This window comes from Scaptodrosophila lebanonensis, unplaced genomic scaffold (genome assembly GCF_003285725.1).
Source record: "Scaptodrosophila lebanonensis strain 11010-0011.00,11010-0021.00 unplaced genomic scaffold, SlebRS2 tig00000080-arrow-pilon, whole genome shotgun sequence".
In the NCBI taxonomy this organism is placed as follows: Eukaryota; Metazoa; Arthropoda; class Insecta; order Diptera; family Drosophilidae; genus Scaptodrosophila; species Scaptodrosophila lebanonensis.
Genome location: NW_022060561.1, coordinates 5,103,414 through 5,122,443, shown reverse-complemented (window position 1 = coordinate 5,122,443; position 19,030 = coordinate 5,103,414). Strand labels below are relative to the sequence as shown.

Here is a 19,030-nt window from a genome sequence, read left to right as displayed (position 1 = left end):
CGGGTGCCGGATCTGTGGGCTGTACTTCCTCTGCGTCCGGATCGGGCACAAAATCTAGCGGCTCATCTGCACTGGGAAGCTGCTCGACCGTGTTGTCTGGTGGACCATAGGTCTGATCAGGTGGTCCATAGGTCTGATCAGGTGGTCCATAAGTCTGATCGGGCGCTGCATCTACGCCCTCCTCAAATGGGATTTCCGGCTTCAATTCCTCGGCCGAGGGATAGGGGGCTACTTCTTGGCGTTGGCTTCGCCTCGAAACCGATGCACACCTCACTTCACCCGTCCACAGGGCGATCCCCAAGATGGTGTAGAAGACAAACAGTTTATTGTACTTGCACATGATGCTTTGATTTGCTCGATTCGCTGTTGATTGATGACTTCGTTGGATGTCGGTGGGGCTTTTATATGGCGCCCGGTCAGCTGTTAAGGTTTAATGGCAGTTTGCCGCTTTGGTTCAGTTTATGTGCTCGGCATAGCAAATGGGTTGACGAACGTGTTCATACAATTTTATAGCTTTTATTATTTCCCCCCGGCCCTTGTGGGAGTCTTAGTCGCTGGGCACGTCTTAGTTGGTAGTTGGTGGCTGAATATTTGCCCTCGCTTAGCCAAAATCGGGAAGTCAAGCAAACAATTTAAATTTCATTATCAATGGGCTAAAACGAACGACCTTGCTTGCTAAACCAACCACATTTAGAATAGATAATACATATGTCTTACTATATATAAAAAAAAAATTGCAAATTGTAGCACGAAGGGATTTGTTCACTCCACTTCTGTTTTGGAGAAAATAAGAAATATAGTGAAGTATTTAATATAAATATAAATAATATATATAATATTAAAATTCATTAACACAAAATTTTGTTAAGTTAATATTTTGAAATACTCGTAAATACACAAAAATATGAAATGAAAACGCAGAATTTTAAAAATTAAGAATTCAATCAAATTTGTCCAACGTTAAAAATAATTTAGCATTAAACAAATTTATAATCAACTGTATAGCAAATCTATGGAAATTTCTGAATCTTATATAGCGTATAAGACAAATTACCGACATAGGTATATACGGGCATTTGTCTTATAAGCGCTGTACAAGGCTCAAAGCAATATCTCTAGATGTGGCCTACGATTTAAAAAGAACCGATAGAAAATGTTTTTCCAAAAATGAGATATTCCAAAGTAATTTAGGTAATCCCTTCTTCGGCTCAGCGACACGCGTTATGAGGGAGCACTATGTCGCGTCTTCGATTAGGCATATAGGAAAAGAATGTATTCCGCATATCATGCCCATGGCAGCGATCAAGCTTCATAGTTTGCCAACAGCGTCGTCCACCCTCCATTATTTCATTCGCGACTTTGGTTTCGTATATTTTGGTGTACTCCTTGGCCTACGGGTATATTTGATATGAGAGAGTGGAACTAATAGTGTTCCCGGGAATTGAAAGAACAAGAAAAAGTTCAATACATATACTTATACTAAGAGACCTATCGTTTTAAAATATTTGCAGGCAAATTTATGTAAGGAAAACTATAAATAGCATATCCTTATAGGCACCGAACTATATGTTCAATCAGTTCGGTACTAATATAACTCAGCCTAAAAAAACTGCAGATAGCGATTGCACTTTCATTTCCTGGGAACCACTCGAATCGCTCACCTCATTCCTAATGCGTCCCAGCTCTCCATATTTGTGTGGAAAATTCCGGTTTTGAAAAAGGGCTTTTGGTCTGGGCGCCGATAAGTTTTCGGCCAGAGCCAACAATTTCTTTCTGATTTCATCATCTTCGACTGAAGGATATCGCTTGCCATATCGCTTTCTGACCCACTCACGTAGCACAGGTAGCAGATGACCATCGGGCAAGGAGGCCAACACGTATCTGGCATCCTGGCGCAATATACCGAAGGCATCTTTAAGCATCTGATCCATTAGAACATCATCGTTTGGATCAAAGCTTGTGCGGTCCTCGAAACTCAATTTCGGGGGTTCGTTTGTGGATACTATTGATGGTGTCTCTGGAATATAGGGTGGTGCCGATTCCACAAATTTCTCAATAATTTTGTTAGCACATTTCGAGACTGCAGCGATCACATCCACCCGCTGATATGGGGCTAAGTTTGCAAAAGACTTGGAATTGAGTTCAGTTTCTTGATCGATTGGTTTGTGCAGAGCCCGTACGAAATTCGTTTTAATATTTTCCTCGGAATTTCTAGGGCCGGCGCCAATATCAAAGACACGATCGTAGTCGAAGGCGTAGGGCTTATGCTTCGACGGTGGCTGAAAAAAGGGAAGCTCCACAGGAGCGCGTTTCGAAGGCCTGGAGGCTCTGCGTGACGATCTTCTGCGGAGGCAACCTCTATTCACATTTCGTTGGTTGTGGCTGCATTCGCCCAGAGGTGTTCGTCTGGGCCCATCAGCGCTTTCGCAGGAACATTTTGGCTGCATCCTCGGAATGGTTTGCGTATGACCCACAGGTCTTGGCAGTTGCTGTTGTTGCGTTTCAGGCTTGTCCTGACCACCAGGAAGTCGCTGATTGTCTTCCTCACAAGCGTTAAAAGCATCCCCACATCTGAGCCCAAAAAAATGCAGTCTCTGAGCTGCTTTCTCCTCACAAAGGCTAACGAGTGGGCTACAAATGCGTTCGCCACCATTCACCAGCAGCACTACAGGCTCCTTTATGCTTGTGGGCTCAGTTGTCAAATGACTGCAGACTTTGCAATCACTGGCTGGCACAGTTGGCTTCAGATCACTCCACCTAGGACCAAACTCTTTCATGTACCGCTCCACATCCCTCTCCAGCTGGCTAGCAATGCGCTGTCGTGTCCGCTAAAGCAAAATAGGTACGTCAAAGATGTTATAGAAAAAGAAAAAAAATAGTAAGTTTCCGTATGCTTCCGATTTCCATACACGCTAGACTTACATAGATAAGAAACGGATTATGGGTACCTTCCATTGAAAACTAATATGCACTTTTTTATATTCGGACCGCAGGGTTTATACCAAGGATTCTACTTTAGATCCCTGTGAGCTTTAAATACAAATTAAGATCGCTGATGAATCTGGATAGTTCCTTAATGTAATGATATTTGTTAGTTAAGCTAAGATAGTTAAGGACGGAAACTGTTGTGGGGCCAGTTCTGCTCGGAAAAACAATTTTTTTTTACCTAAAACAGAAAGACTTTTAGGGATGCACAGCAATTCTCCAGATTGTAAGTGATCCCAAACTAACCATAGTTTTGATTTTATTATTAATTAGAGGAAATTTATAAGCTGTAGGAATGGATAATTGAGTTGGTTGTGGAACCATCTAATGAACCTCCTATCTAATCTTTTATCCCGTAGCCCGTTGTACCTGTTCACTTACCTCCTTGCGTTGTCCCTGCAGTAACTGCAAGCAACGCTTCCTTGCCTCTACCAAATAGGTATCTCTCTCCAAATCTCTGATGTTACGATGGTAGGTACACAAGGATTCCGACCCATCAAGCTGAATACAATCGATGTTGTCGAAGAGTCTATTGAGTTCCTCGGTAACAATTGCTTTTGTTATGCGCTTCTTTGGCTGAAACTCATAAGTGGCGAACCATCGATTCTCCTCACGCGATCTTCCTTGGTAGGGCTGTGGCTCGTCCTCGAATGTGGCAGAAGTAGCGGGTGGCGAACTTAAGTATTTTTTCGTATCTGGAGGCATTGAGGGTCGCGGTTGTTTTTGAAAATAAGGCGATGCACCGGCCCCCAACCTGGATGTCGGATATAGAGTTGAAACATCGCCACACCTGTTCAATGCCGGATATGGAGTGGAGACATATAAAGGCAATCTCTTGACACCAGCAACCTTATTGGGTGCCTGATATGGAGTCGAGACTGGTAAAGGCGCTTTATTTACACCAGCAGCCTTATTGGATGCCTGATATGGAGTTGAGAGTTGGTAGCGTTTCTTCTCGCTCTTCGTTGAGACCTGAGGAATGGGACTTGGGGCAGCCACAGTATTTGGGGGGGACGGCAGAATGCGATCCAATGCCTCCAAAGTGAACGGTGTGTCCAGCTTAGCAATGCAGGACAGAATGTACTGCTCGTTGATATTGAAGCCCGTAATATTGTTATCGCGGGGCTCGGACTTGTAATACGCGCACATGAGGAAGTAGAGAAACGCCAAATCATTGCCACGACTACAATTCATAATCACGGACAGCTCCTCGGAGGTAGCCATGGGGGATATGCCAATTGTGAACAGGCATTGATGTACCCGATAAGTGGTGCCCTGATGTATGTCGTCGGTGAGAGCATCCTGCAGCGCCTTAGCCGCATCAACTTGTTCGTTGGACAGACCCCGATACCAGAGAGGGGCAGGGCACACAGACGGTTTCTTTTTCTTCGGCCTGAGAACAATCGGCATTGCAGTAACCTACTTGGACCCTGTTTTTATAGCAGGGCTACGCATATGGGGCTGATTGTCTAAAAAAAAGGGAATAACCTATCTGCAGAGATCTGCGTCGAAAATAAATTTTGACGAAAATCCAACAAGATTTTGACTACTAAGGCATCTGGAGAATTTTCGAGTCAAACAACACACACATTTTTCGAATAATAATACATTTTATTAGAGTCTCAACACAGTGAGATAATTAATAGTTATTGCATGTTATGAATGTTTTATGTAATAGTAAAAATTAAGTAGAAGTTAAACAATTAATTTGTTTCCAAATCTTTGCATGGCTCATACCATTCCCATTCGCTCCAAAAAACGCACTCCTCGATCTTGGGATCAAACAGATGTTGATCTGGACATCTTTCCGACTCGGCCTTGTCCTCTACGCATACCCAATACCGAGTTGAGTCCCAAAAGTTACGAATCTTCTTCTCACTGGTCTCGGTACAGTTTGGTTTATTGTCTCCATGAGGATCGCAGTCAGTACCGTAGGTTACAGCCACACACATGATCAGACCACAGGTAAGGAAGGCTAGAGCTGAGAATTCCCAATTGAGAATTGAAGTGTATACGTAGATGTAAGATATACTTGTATAGGACTCACCAAATTTCATGTTGATTTGAGGAGAAACTCGTGCTTTACTTCAGAGGAATGATTGGTATTGAATGATATTGAAGAGTGCCTTCCAACCTTTTATATAGCCGGATCCAGCTTCGAGTTCACATTATTATCTGTCGAATTGAAATTATATTTTTTCGAAAACTGATAACATGTGTTATAATGTCAACATGTTAAAATGAATTAAATTTGCCTGTGCAAGAAAATTTCAATTCTTCTACCTGTATCTTGCAGTGGTTGATTGATTTCAATTTAAGATAAAGATAAGTGAATTACCCAAAATACACCAGTATGCAGTAACAATCGTATGCAGTGACTTGCTAAATTGAGCATATTTTGAAAAGTGCATTATACTCATACTATAACTCATAATAGAATGGTTTTTGGCGATCGAAGAAAGTATTTTATTCTATTCACGGATCCCTATAACAGAAAACTAGTTGATTAATAATAACCAGACACGATAGACTAGATTGGCAGCACATAGAGAAAAATTATGGAATATCATAGGACATGACAACAAATCCAATATATTTATTTACCTAAGATTTCGCCACTAATCGATATAGGATTTTGTCTTGTCGTAAAAATTATTTAAACGCCGATACCTACCAAAACATCCTTCTTCATGCTTTTATCTTTTCAAATAACCCTTTAACTTTGATCATCATGGGGAAAAAGCATAAACAAAATAAGAAATAATGCAAACCTGGAACCAACTCTCCCATAATTTTTTAAAAATATATAGTTTTTCAGAAAAGCAATGAACAAAAACTTAATTCTGTCACAAACTTTAGACATTATACGACGAAGTTTATTCATTTTAATTATTTTTATTGATTGATTTTTATAAGCTGTTAATTAATTAAATAATTTAAAGTACTAGAAACGCAAACATAAGTAAAATAGGAATGGAATGCTAGAGCGATCCAATCAATAATATAAATTTGGTCTTTGTGGGCTCCGTCGTTTCTTCATTTCAGACGTTCATCCAGATAGAAGGTCAAATGTATTTGTCTTGTACCTTGTACTGATTTCAGCACGTTAACTCGATTTATTTTTTTCAACGATATGCCTTTGGTCCAAATTGGATAATGCGAATATTGAAAAGTGTTAATTAATATGCAATATATAGATTATTTATTAAAGCTTTTACAAAGTGGGCTTATTATTAGTTCTACTGGTTATGGGTATTTATAAAAGATATTTAAAAATATATATTTTTATTAGATGTATTATATGAGCCACATAATTTATTCCAAATCTTTGCATGGCTCATACCATTCCCATTCGCTCCAAAAAACGCATTCCTCGATCTTGGGATCAAACAGATGTTGATCTGGACATCTTTCCGACTCGGCCTCGTCCTCTACGCATACCCAATACCGTGTTGCGTCCCAAAAGTTACGAATCTTCTTCTCACTGGTCTCGGTACAGTTTGGTTTATTGTCTCCATGAGGATCGCAGTCAGTACCGTAGGTTACAGCCAAACACATGATCAGACCACAGGTAAGGAAGGCTAGAGCTGAGAATTCCCAATTGAGGATTAAAATGTATACGTAGATGTAAGATATACTTGTATAGGACTCACCAAATTTCATTTTGATTTGAGGAGAAACTCGTGCTTTACTTCAGAGGAATGATTGGTATTGAATGATATTGAAGAGTGCCTTCCAACCTTTTATATAGCCGGATCCAGCTTCGAGTTCACATTATTATCTGTCGAATTGAAATTATATTTTTTCGAAAACTGATAACATGTGTTATAATGTCAACATGTTAAAATGAATTAAATTTGCCTGTGCAAGAAAATTTCAATTCTTCTACCTGTATCTTGCAGTGGTTGATTGATTTCAATTTAAGATAAAGATAAGTGAATTACCCAAAATACACCAGTATGCAGTAACAATCGTATGCAGTGACTTGCTAAATTGAGCATATTTTGAAAAGTGCATTATACTCATACTATAACTCATAATAGAATGGTTTTTGGCGATCGAAGAAAGTATTTTATTCTATTCACGGATCCCTATAACAGAAAACTAGTTGATTAATAATAACCAGACACGATAGACTAGATTGGCAGCACATAGAGAAAAATTATGGAATATCATAGGACATGACAACAAATCCAATATATTTATTTACCTAAGATTTCGCCACTAATCGATATAGGATTTTGTCTTGTCGTAAAAATTATTTAAACGCCGATACCTACCAAAACATCCTTCTTCATGCTTTTATCTTTTAAAATAATCCTTTAACTTGGATATCATGGGGAAAAAGCATAAACAAAATAAGAAATAATGCAAACCTGGAACCAGCTCTCCCATAATAGCATATAATCTTTAAAAACGTACAGTTTTTCAGAAAAGCAATGAACAAAAACTTAATTCTGTCGCAAACTTTGGACATTATACGACGAAGTTTATTCATTTTAATTATTTTTATTGATTGATTTTTATAAGCTGTTAACTAATTAAATAATTTAAAGTACTAGAAACGCAAACATAAGTAAAATAGGAATGGAATGCTATAGCGATCCGATCAATAATATAAATATGGTCTTTGTGGGCTCCGTCGTTTCTTCATTTCAGACGTTCATCCAGATAGAAGGTCAAATGTATTTGTCTTGTACCTTGTACTGATTTCAGCACGTTAACTCGATTTATTTTTTTCAACGATATGCCTTTGGTCCAAATTGGATAATGCGAATATTGAAAAGTGTTAATTAATATGCAATATATAGATTATTTATTAAAGCTTTTACAAAGTGGGCTTATTATGAGTTCTACTGGTTATGGGTATTTATAAAAGATATTTAAAAATATATATTTTTATTAGATGTATTATATGAGCCACATAATTTATTCCAAATCTTTGCATGGCTCATACCATTCCCATTCGCTCCAAAAAACGCATTCCTCGATCTTGGGATCAAACAGATGTTGATCTGGACATCTTTCCGACTCGGCCTCGTCCTCTACGCATACCCAATACCGTGTTGCGTCCCAAAAGTTACGAATCTTCTTCTCACTGGTCTCGGTACAGTTTGGTTTATTGTCTCCATGAGGATCGCAGTCAGTACCGTAGGTTACAGCCAAACACATGATCAGACCACAGGTAAGGAAGGCTAGAGCTGAGAATTCCCAATTGAGGATTAAAATGTATACGTAGATGTAAGATATACTTGTATAGGACTCACCAAATTTCATTTTGATTTGAGGAGAAACTCGTGCTTTACTTCAGAGGAATGATTGGTATTGAATGATAATGAAGAGTGCCTTCCAACCTTTTATATAGCCCGATCGACCCGATTCAACCAACTCAACTGCATACAAAGAAGTTCACAACATTCTTTTTTCGAACATTGTTAACATGTGTTATAATGTGAAAATGTTAAAAATGTTGCTTTCGCAACGAAATTTTAATTGTTGTATCTTGAACTGAATGGTTGATTTTAATTTGAGGTAAAGATAACAGAAATAATAACCCGACTGGTATGTAGTAATATTCGTATGCCAAAGGGCAGTGGCCTACCCTTGTATGTAGTTCACTAAAACTCTTTAAGCAAATGTAATTTCGGCCTCATGACAACATTTTTAAGGAATTAAACAAACAGACTCAGTTGGTTAAATAGTTAGGCCATAAAACTTTTACATTTTGGATTCAAGTTCTTCATAAATCAATCACTTTTTCGCATAAAGATTCATTTGATCTGATCTGATCCCATAATTTTAAGAATTCCTCTTGTCGGAGTGATTATTATTGGTTATTTAAATTTTCAGCATTTTTAATGTAAAATAAGACCATTTAAATTAATGAAAAATCACACATTAATATCTTTTTTTGTAAACATTAAATACATTTTATTATTGTCTTTTGTCGTAGTCTTAAGATATAAAGAAATATTTAAATATTCATAAGTTTTGTATAAGCCAGGAATTGTTTTCTCTGGCATAGGCATACAATTTTTTATAATAGATAATATAATAATTTTCACACACATGTTATGGGTATATTTATATATATATATTTGTATACATATAGGCGTATATATGATTTTGTGTGTTATGCATAAACAATATTTTTTTTACACAACAACTGGTCATGTGAGAAGTTTTCCATTGGATTTGGAATGAGCTACACAGCTAACCACAAATAATAACTAAATTGTTTAAAAATACTTTACAAAAATCCCTTCTTACGTTGTGCGATCATTCAGATTTGGCTTACAAAAATTCCATTGAAAATATATTGGAATACACTTTGAAAACTTACATAATTAGAGATAACTTTTTAAGAAAGAACTTCAAGACTAACAGGTAGTTGAGTTAATGAACTAAAATCTGCATTTGAACTATTTTCTTTTGATTATTGGTCTAACACATTTGACACAGAATATTTGACTTAAGCTGCTAATTATTGTCTGCCACATACATGTGTCGTTTGAAATTACTCTTGTCGTAGATACATAAATAAAACCTTTAGATGACAGTCGGAGGTACCCGCAAGTCTTTGGCAGAGGGTCGCAAGCACCGTCTATACACAAACATAGAAGAAACCTAATATACCTAAAACAGTAGCAACTAATTGTATAATCTATATGGTGTACTTTAATTGTTCTGCAGTAACAGTGATGAGTCGTTTATACTGCCCAGCAGTAAAAGTAGCTTCCACAACAAAACTAAAAATATCCAATAGCCTATGATTAGCTGGGCAAGCCTTAACGGCGATACAAGTATTTTGTACAAGATCTGGTTAAAGTTTTGTTTTTACAAATTGAATTGAAACTTTCTTTCTACGACTCGTTACAAGATATAAAACAAGGGTTTTACCAGACAGACGATTGCCAAAATGTTTCACACTTAGTTTGTAGATGTAATACTTAGGATTTGCATATTCATTTTCAATTTCGATTTCCAATGAATCGTTGAGAAAAAGTGAAATTTTGTATGTGTAAAATTTTGGCAGCCGGATTAAACGAAGCAAACAAAACAAAGTTTGCAAAACTGTAGACTAAAACCATTTTTTTTTTTAAATAAAGAAAAAACTGTTATTCGCTATTCCATACCGTTGCTGCAGCCCAATCTTAATACTCTTTTAAAGCTTTCTGCCTAAATTCGCGAACATTTAAATGCATTCGCATCATTTGCAATTAATCTGTGCTCGGAGTTAAAATTTGGGCCAAGCTCGCCCATGTACCAAAAACGAAACCGCATAGTCCAAAGATTAAAATCGCAATATCCTTCCATAGCATCCAATTGTAGCGTCCATAGCCAACATGATAGAATGTAATTATCTCGATGATTGGTGGTGCGATCAGCGCCAGCGCTGAGCTGCTAACAGCGCCAACTAACGAAATTATGGAGCCCAGATTGGGTATACAAGCCGCCAGCATGACTAAAAAACAAACAAATATTATTTAATGGAGATGGTCTATATAGTTATACTAAATATCTGCACTTACATGTGAATGTGACCAGCACGACGCGAAGCACGGTTGCAGCCAAATCCTTGAGTCGCGTCGTATCGAAATGGCTACGCACGAAGGGCTCCACAATATTTACGGGCACGTAGAACTGCAGCGTATAGGAGAGGAATATGGCGAGGCCCATGCAAATACGAACCATCTGCGACAGACTGCAGTAAACAAAACAAAAGAATGTCAATAGGAGTGAAGAAATAATACTTAGATCTCCAAGTCTGTTGTAATAAATGTATAATTAATGAATACTACTTGTAATAGAACAATACTCACACATCGCCCTGCGGCAAATTCAATGTAATGCTGCCTTTGACACCCTCGCCATACTTCAAATATCCGAAGAAGCCCACCGATGTATACAAACAGGCCACAATGACCATCCCTGTGTTAAGAACACCGGTAGAACCGCCGAAATCCTGGGGTGTGCGCATATTATTCTCCAGCGGCAGTACTACGCCAATGCCCTCAAATGCATAGATGGCGGTGCCAAAGTACAATGGGAGAGTGGCCCAAGTAGCCACCGGTTTGACGGTATTTACATCCGGCAAATCCCGTAGAATATAGGTGAAGCAAATCACCAATCCGGCAATGGTGAGCAGCGAAGCAAACAACGAGACGGGCGTCAGGTACTTGAGATTGCGAACCAGATTTAACAGCACCATCGGTACAAGCATTATCACCAAATAAATTAATACATTCCACACAAAATAATGATCCAAGACGGCCTTTATATTCAGCGCTACGAACAGAAAGTAAACGCAGCAAAATCCGATTTGGGTAATGAACAGGAATGTTGTGACGACGCGTCTGTAGTGAAGAAATATGATAAGTTTTTAATTGTAATGGCAGTACCAAATTATTATTAATAATGTATGTATGTTCATATGTATATGTGTTCAATAAATTGTGAAATTTGTGATAAATTAAATGAAAATATTGTCGGCGCCCTCCTCTGCGATTCTCAAACCAAATACCTAAGCGTTGGCAAAGCGAGAATTAAATTGTGAATTTTCTGGTAAATTAAAAAGTAATATCGTGGACTTAAATCGTGAAATTTCTGATAAATTAAATAAAAATATTATGACCGCCCTCCTCTGCGATTCTCAAACCAAGTACCTAAGCGTTGGCAAAGCGAGAATTAAATTGTGAATTTTCTGGTAAATTAAAAAATAATATTGTGGACTTAAATTGTGAAATTTTTGATAAATTAAATAAAAATATTATGACCGCCCTCCTCTGCGATTCTCAAACCAAGTACCTAAGCATTGGCAAAGCGAGAATTAAATTGTGAATTTTCTGGTAAATTAAAAAGTAATATCGTGGACTTAAATTGTGAAATTTTTGATAAATTAAATAAAAATATTATGACCGCCCTCCTCTGCGATTCTCAAACCAAGTACCTAAGCATTGGCAAAGCGAGAATTAAATTGTGAATTTTCTGGTAAATTAAAAAGTAATATCGTGGACTTAAATTGTGAAATTTCTGATAAATTAAATAAAAATATTATGACCGCCCTCCTCTGCGATTCTCAAACCAAGTACCTAAGCGTTGGCAAAGCGAGAATTAAATTGTGAATTTTCTGATAAATTAAAAAATAATATTGTGGACTTAAACAGTGAAATTTCTGATAAATTAAATAAAAATATTATGGCCGCCCTCCTCTGCGATTCTCAAACCAAGTACCTAAGCGTTGGCAAAACGAGAATTAAATTGTGAATTTTCTGGTAAATTAAAAAATAATATTGTGGACTTAAATAGTGAAATTTCTGATAAATTAAATAAAAATATTATGACCGCCCTCCTCTGCGATTCTCAAACCAAGTACCTAAGCGTTGGCAAATCGAGAATTAAATTGTGAATTTTCTGATAAATTAAAAAATAATATTGTGGACTTAAATTGTGAAATTTGAGATAAATTAAATAAAAATATTGTCGGCGCCCTCCTCTGCGATTCTCATACCAAGTACCTAAGCGTTGGCAAAGCGAGAATTAAATTGTGCATTTTCTGGTAAATTAAAAAATAATATTGTGGACTTAAATTGTGAAATTTCTGATAAATTAAATAAAAATATTATGACCGCCCTCCTCTGCGATTCTCAAACCAAGTACCTAAGCGTTGGCAAAGCGAGAATTAAATTGTGAATTTTCTGGTAAATTAAAAAATAATATTGTGGACTTAAATAGTGAAATTTCTGATAAATTAAATAAAAATATTATGACCGCCCTCCTCTGCGATTCTCAAACCAAGTACCTAAGCGTTGGCAAAACGAGAATTAAATTGTGAATTTTCTGGTAAATTAAAAAATAATATTGTGGACTTAAATAGTGAAATTTCTGATAAATTAAATAAAAATATTATGACCGCCCTCCTCTGCGATTCTCAAACCAAGTACCTAAGCGTTGGCAAAGCGAGAATTAAATTGTGAATTTTTTGATAAATTAAAAAATAATATTGTGGACTTAAATTGTGAAATTTCTCATAGCAAATGCCAAGGCTTGGCAAAGCGAGAATTGGATTGATTTCAAATTTGTGGTGCGTAATAAACGTAACGTAACTTACTAATACATACTACTCTATAAAAATTATATTGAACTTCCACATGGTTTTAAACTGAATTTAAATGGAAATATCCTTACCTGGCTAGGTTAGAGTAGCGTCTTAGACTCAAAGGACCCGTCTCGAAACAGCAATATGCCACTTCGGAGAAGTTGAGCGAGGGTTGTTGGAGTCGCCGGCAGAGCTCGTGGGAGCAGGCGACCAGCATGTGCATGCAGTGGGTACAGATGGCGCCCATCAGTAGAGTGCCAAAGAGACCGACGTATAAGCCGGCGTTCTTAAATGCATCCGGCATGGCCAGAATGCCAGTGCCAATATTTCCCTTTAACAAATGCACCAGTGTATCAAAGTTAGACGTGGGATGCTCCAGATCGCGATGATGTGCGGGATCGTAGACAGACTTTCCGGCCTCCTCACCCGCCTGGCTGCTCTGTTCATCATCTGCTGAAGTTGCTGCGGCATGCACTGAGATTTTAGTACAACAACAACATGGCTTAGTCTCTAAACACTGCTGCAGTGCTGAAGGAAAGAACTAGAGCTGTGCGCGTGCCGTCACGAAACAAATTTCAAAACAGTTTTGGCCTTTCACGATCACGCGAGATAATTTAAACGGATTCTAATTTAAAATTTTAATTGTTCCAAGTACGAATTAAATTTTACAACCGTATATGTACAAGATTCTTCGACATTAAATTCTTCATTCTACTTCGCATCGGCTTTGCGCTCGGGCACAGCTCTATGGAATAGGAACTTACCGGCAATGCTATCCTCGCTCTGGACATTTACCAGCGTGCTATCCGGCGGGGAGCTGCGGAGAGGACGCACCGGAGGGGCTGTGATGCGGCTGCCCTCATAGTCGGAGGCATCGCTTTGCAGCAGCAACGGTTGGCGTTCCGACATTTTCTTCTTGCGTGCTGCGGGCTCGGCGATCTGCAAATAGTGATTTCGAAGTTAATGACTTCGTCGTAGCTGTAGGTATATTATATAACATCTGCCCGCGCTGGCTGCAGTAATTGAACTGAAACTGAATGCGATTGCCGATCCAAGTGCAAGCGTTCTCAATTTATTTTTCTCTTTTTGAAAATTTTCCGCTGACTTAAGTCTTGCAATGCGAGCAGAATAAATGCGTGGGCATTGTTGATAAGCTCACGCAGTCGCTTTCCAGACGCGTGCCAGCCAGACAGGCGTGGAAAATTTTCAGCCTTGCACTTGATTCGATTCTGCGACTTCAACTTGGACTTGGACTCGGAGTCGTTTGCGGGCACGATCGATTCATTAATGATATCAAATTCTGTGATGAATCACTTAGTATATAAACTGGCAGAGGAAACAGCAAGAAAAAAAATAAGGAATTCAACTCCGCACAGCGATAAGAGAGCCTAGTTATGAGTAAAAGATTGTGCCCAATCACAATGTAATATTACTTATGAGTTATAATTTATTAACTTTTAAAACTTAATTAACCGAAATTAGGTCACCCGTAACCACACAACTCGTGTGGTTTTACAAATATGAAAAGCTTTTTTTTTTTTTCAGGGGAAAAATATAAAGTATATTTCGTTTTAAGATTTATATTTGAAAATTGTAAACGATTTCAATTCGGGATGCAAAAATTTAATTAAATAATTAATAATTTAACTGTTAAAATATAAATAATAATAATAAAATAAGTAAGTGAGAGCTTTTAGCTTGAAATTTATTTTTTTACAGCTTTCAATGAACAAAGTTATGAGTAAATTTAAACGTACAAAGTAAACAATTGTTCAGCTTTCACAAATTAAAATTTTTTTTAATATCCAAGCAATAAAAATCGCAATTGCCATTGTATTTCCATGCCATTTTTTCAGCCCGATTGCAATTATAAGCTACGTGTTAATTTTCAGTTTGAATAGAATCAAACTATTGTGTAAAATCATGATTGCAAATGACACATTGATCTTTAATCTTTAAATTCATATTAATATATACTTATGTATGGGGGTATGCGTAGGTACCACCATAGATTTGCGTCGATGAATATTTTGTATAGCCTATTTGTAAAATGTAAAATCAGAAAGGCGAGGCATTAAAATCTCGTATCTTTAAAGGCAGTGGAAAACAACATTTAGAAAAGACATTTTATAAATTTTAAAATGAATATCCAAAAACAAAGTAGATATTACTTTTATATTACTTTTTTAGACCTAAGAATTACACAGGTTTATTCCAAATGCCGTAGAGGTTCACGTTATACGAAATGGCAAATGAGTTTAGAAATTGTTGTTTAAATAGATTAAGCTTTAAAGCATATTTTAGTATATAATTTTTTAAATGTTGTAAGCAAATGTGTGTGTTTTCTCTACGGAAATCAAAGCAAAACCTGCCAATAACGTTAAAATACATTTATACGACTTTGAATGTATAAAATTGAATGTATATATATATAAAAGACTTGTATGTACGTTTTAATTACTTTATTTTCAATTAGGCAGGCTTTTCATGCTTATTGCAATTAAACTTTCGTTAATTCGCTGCCTCTAAATCTAAAACAAATGGCGAAATGATCGTAATTTAAAATATGTGAATATATGTTTCGTTAATTCCTTCATTTTTCCTTAAACATTTCATCTGTTGTTTCTTGAAAAAGAATCGTTCTTTTGCTTCTCAAAATATGTTAAAATTGTATGCCTTTGAAAATATACAAATCATCAACCCAAAAATATTGATAAGGTATACAATCTTCGGAGCGACGAAGATAGCATTCTTCCTAGTTAATAATAGTCGAATTGGCCATTTCTATGTAATTGATAATGTCTATAAAATGAATACAAAGAGCGACCTTATGATATGACAGAAGAAATCAGTTAGTCACTTTGTATTTTTAGAAGTAAAATAAACGGCAAACAAACAAATTGATTGAAAAGTTACTTAATAAAGGCATATTATGTTGCCAAGCGCTTTAAATTTAAAATCACTTTTTTTTTAATAATATGCCTATAACTATAATATTTTTCACACAACAGCCGCTAATTAGATATTAGATTGAATGCTAAACGTTTTGTTGTTAATGACAATGAGCTGATAGTGAAGTGCTAAGTGATCTTTGCATTGAAATGAATTTGATATGAAATTGGGGCGTACAAACAGCAAATAAAATTCTGTGGGTGTATCTAATTAAATATGTACTTGTATGTATGTTGATATGTGCAAAAAATAACACGACTGTGAATAAAGTAAACAAAATCTAATTCAGCTTTTAACATATGTATAAAGAGTGTGCAGACAGAAGTTGTTTATCATTCGCTGCTTATCAGAGGCGTTTGGTTGTGCGATGAAAGCAAATACAAACAATAAACTAAATAATATAATAGTATAAAATAAGTAGTTTACTTACTAAACAAAAACCAGAGCTCGAGGTAATAGAGGTATTGAATGAAGTTTCGGGTATTTGGTGGGCAGTTTGTCAATTGGTGTAACAAAAATGTTTGAACTAAAACTGCAAGAAAACCATATGCATATGTAAACAAATAAAATTAAACAAAAAGGACAGTAAATTGTATTGCATACCTGTTGAAGAGCAGTCAATGGTGTAAGGTCCTCCATCGATTTTGGGTAATTCTGAATGTATGGATGGGTGGGTGTTCGGCTCAATTGTTGTGGCGCGCGTTGGCAATGAAAAAAGTGCGCGCACAGCCTCAGAAGGTCACCACGTCAATGTGCAAGTTGTCTACATAATATGCATACAAATATTGTGCAATGGTTAATTCTAATGTCCAGATATCGACATATGCTTCCTTCCATATGCTAAGGAAGTACTGACAGCATATTGTTGACATATGACAAAATTTATAACATAAACACGCAAAAAAGCAAACACAGTGTAAACATAAGAGGCAACTTATCACAGCAAATACAACTCAATTCATATCAATAATTTTCTTTGGTCTGCGCAACATTTTGATGACAATGCTCTTATGAGCAACAACAGGCGATTGAAAATTCCCTAGATATTTAGAGCGTCATCGAACATGCAACGTCCTGAGCGACTTTAAACTACAGCAAATCTACGCTATAGTATTTTAAAGTGCACTTGTCATAAATTAAAAATGTAAATTTCGTTAAATATACAAAATAATAGCAAACCACCTCCCGCACCAAGACGACGCTCCACACCACACAAATAAACACTGACTCTTCGCTGCCAACTTTCGCTTCAGTGTTGTACAATTGCGGCGAATTGATTTATATCGACCCTCTTCTTTTTGACGTGTTAGTATAGCGATGGTAAGGTTGCGACATATCATTCACATATACATCATTTAGGCGCCAAATTGAAAACGTTTAATACGTATACATAATTGACCATGGAATAAAAGGTAATAAATAAAAACAATAAATATTTATTTATTTGTTTATTGCCTTTGTATATTATAATTTTACTTAAACCTAACTTAGTTTAAGTATTTACAGAGTTCAGACTTGCTTAAGTCGAGCCAATAGGGCGGCTGTTAGTCCAACGAACAGTCGGCTGCTAGCAACACAACAGAATCACAAATAAATTAATAAATTAAACATTAGCTAACACATTCCATTTACATTTTTATTGTTTATTACAGCACAAAATCAATAATCAATTTAAATGGCTAACAACTATCTAACTGAAAAATGTAAGTACAACACCAAGTACTGCGCACCAGCATCGATAATAATATAAATCGACTTAGATGTGGACATCGTAACTCCATTAATCGATACCTTCGTACGTCAGCTTGACGTGGTTCTATTTCTGAAAGAAAAAAGTAAATTGTAAATTAAACGAAAAATGGTGGAAACAACCGCTGTCGTTCAAAAGTTCTACAACGATTATGTACAACACACGCCCAAAAAGTTAAAGTTGGTGGACATTTATTTGGGCTACATATTGCTGACCGGCATCATACAGTTTGTTTACTGCTGTCTTGTGGGCACCTTTCCCTTCAACTCTTTCCTCTCTGGCTTCATCAGCACCGTGAGTTGCTTTGTGCTGGGCGTGTGCCTTCGATTGCAAGCGAATCCACAAAACAAGACCGTCTTCGCGGGAATCTCACCGGAACGCGGCTTTGCTGATTTCATATTCGCCCATGTAATACTACACTTAGTCGTAATGAACTTCATAGGCTAAGCAGAGAAAGCTCGCTCTATTGGGCATGTATTTGCATTGATCTAATGTTTAATTAAAATAAAATTTGTACCAGCTAGCTATTGTAAACTTTCTTGAACGCCTCGAAGAAGTTGAAATCGTCCAGAGGGAAATCCAAGTGTATGTTGGGCTCCGGTATAACCAGCTCAACACGTTCAATCTGTTCGACATAGTCGGCCAATTGGGGCTCCTGTGCCTCTGAGTTGCGCTCCTTCGAGGAACCCTTTTTAAAAGGCTTGCTTTTGAGCGGCTGCAATATCGAGTCATTTACATTCAACGGAACCAAATCCTTGAAAACAGCTGGACGGTCAAGTGGGAAATTCATTTTCTGCGTAACCTGTTGGTAGCGTGACGTATTGATATTGATGACATTGCGAGTAAAAAATGGATTCTCTATAAATTACCTTTGGTGCGATGGCCATCTTTGTGCGGGGAGTAAGATCAACGTCGTTTTGTATTGCTACAGGACGCATTTGATGCAGTATGGCGATTTCATTTCTTTTGCGAACTGTTGTATTATAATGCGGGGTTGCAAGTCTTACAATAGCTTCCTGGTGTTCAGGCGCTATGTAATTGGCCGATTCGGGAGCCGTACAAAATTCACCGCCATATTCACGCGCCTCCGTTGTTGACAAATTTTCATCAACCGATCCATTGTTTTGATACACACAAACATTTGGTGGATGCTCAGAAGAGTTTGTATATTGCACACGACTCTGTATGCAATTGTTTTTATTCAAAAATTGACCGGTATGGCGTTTGTGCGGCATTTTCAAAGC

The 19,030-nt window shown here is 37.0% G+C and overlaps 4 protein-coding genes across 6 annotated transcripts; 1 reads left to right on the top strand and 3 right to left on the bottom strand.

Moving 5' to 3' along the window:
• Positions 1 to 891: 891 nt before the first annotated feature.
• Positions 892 to 4,458, bottom strand: LOC115625932. Its single transcript, XM_030521169.1, has 3 exons — positions 3,367 to 4,458; positions 1,662 to 2,828; positions 892 to 1,391 (listed from the first exon to the last, which is right to left on the bottom strand). The coding sequence occupies exons 1-3, from the start codon at positions 4,393 to 4,395 to the stop codon at positions 1,209 to 1,211; spliced, it is 2,379 nt and encodes a 792-aa protein (XP_030377029.1). The 5' UTR covers positions 4,396 to 4,458; the 3' UTR covers positions 892 to 1,208.
• Positions 4,459 to 8,898: 4,440 nt separating this feature from the next.
• LOC115625707 (proton-coupled amino acid transporter-like protein CG1139) lies at positions 8,899 to 17,288 on the bottom strand. Of its 3 annotated transcripts, none has more exons than XM_030520849.1 (8): positions 17,219 to 17,288; positions 16,640 to 16,799; positions 16,467 to 16,568; positions 13,849 to 14,023; positions 13,174 to 13,558; positions 10,809 to 11,342; positions 10,518 to 10,690; positions 8,899 to 10,450 (listed from the first exon to the last, which is right to left on the bottom strand). In XM_030520849.1, exons 4-8 carry the CDS (start codon positions 13,991 to 13,993, stop codon positions 10,206 to 10,208), a joined length of 1,482 nt encoding a protein of 493 aa, XP_030376709.1. In that variant the 5' UTR covers positions 13,994 to 14,023; positions 16,467 to 16,568; positions 16,640 to 16,799; positions 17,219 to 17,288; the 3' UTR covers positions 8,899 to 10,205. The 3 variants fall into 3 exon arrangements, with proteins under 3 accessions (XP_030376709.1, XP_030376711.1, XP_030376710.1); XM_030520851.1 differs by having other exon boundaries at positions 13,174 to 13,546; XM_030520850.1 differs by lacking the exon at positions 17,219 to 17,288 and having other exon boundaries at positions 16,640 to 16,837.
• Positions 17,289 to 17,838: 550 nt separating this feature from the next.
• LOC115625938 (dolichyl-diphosphooligosaccharide--protein glycosyltransferase subunit DAD1) lies at positions 17,839 to 18,309 on the top strand. The gene has a single exon (XM_030521175.1). It carries the CDS (start codon positions 17,895 to 17,897, stop codon positions 18,231 to 18,233), a length of 339 nt encoding a protein of 112 aa, XP_030377035.1. The 5' UTR covers positions 17,839 to 17,894; the 3' UTR covers positions 18,234 to 18,309.
• On the bottom strand, positions 18,231 to 19,021 carry LOC115626099. The gene is made up of 2 exons (XM_030521351.1): positions 18,656 to 19,021; positions 18,231 to 18,588 (listed from the first exon to the last, which is right to left on the bottom strand). Exons 1-2 carry the CDS (start codon positions 19,019 to 19,021, stop codon positions 18,307 to 18,309), a joined length of 648 nt encoding a protein of 215 aa, XP_030377211.1. The 3' UTR covers positions 18,231 to 18,306.
• Between the last annotated feature and the right edge of the window lie 9 nt (positions 19,022 to 19,030).

Excerpts from the sequence above, each read along its gene's own strand:
- LOC115625932 (XM_030521169.1), bottom strand. The coding sequence starts at position 4,395 with ATGCCGATTGTTCTCAGGCCGAAGAAAAAGAAACCGTCTGTGTGCCCT. Across the intron at positions 2,829-3,366 it reads TGCAGGGACAACGCAAGGAG|CGGACACGACAGCGCATTGC; the intron begins GTAAGTGAACAG and ends ATTTTGCTTTAG. Across the intron at positions 1,392-1,661 it reads TGGGACGCATTAGGAATGAG|GCCAAGGAGTACACCAAAAT; the intron begins GTGAGCGATTCG and ends ATATACCCGTAG.
- LOC115625707 (XM_030520849.1), bottom strand. The coding sequence starts at position 13,993 with ATGTCGGAACGCCAACCGTTGCTGCTGCAAAGCGATGCCTCCGACTAT. Across the intron at positions 11,343-13,173 it reads CGCTACTCTAACCTAGCCAG|ACGCGTCGTCACAACATTCC; the intron begins GTAAGGATATTT and ends TCTTCACTACAG. Across the intron at positions 10,691-10,808 it reads AATTTGCCGCAGGGCGATGT|TCTGTCGCAGATGGTTCGTA; the intron begins GTGAGTATTGTT and ends TGTTTACTGCAG.
- LOC115625938 (XM_030521175.1), top strand. The coding sequence starts at position 17,895 with ATGGTGGAAACAACCGCTGTCGTTCAAAAGTTCTACAACGATTATGTA.
- LOC115626099 (XM_030521351.1), bottom strand. The coding sequence starts at position 19,021 with ATGCCGCACAAACGCCATACCGGTCAATTTTTGAATAAAAACAATTGC. Across the intron at positions 18,589-18,655 it reads AGATGGCCATCGCACCAAAG|GTTACGCAGAAAATGAATTT; the intron begins GTAATTTATAGA and ends CGCTACCAACAG.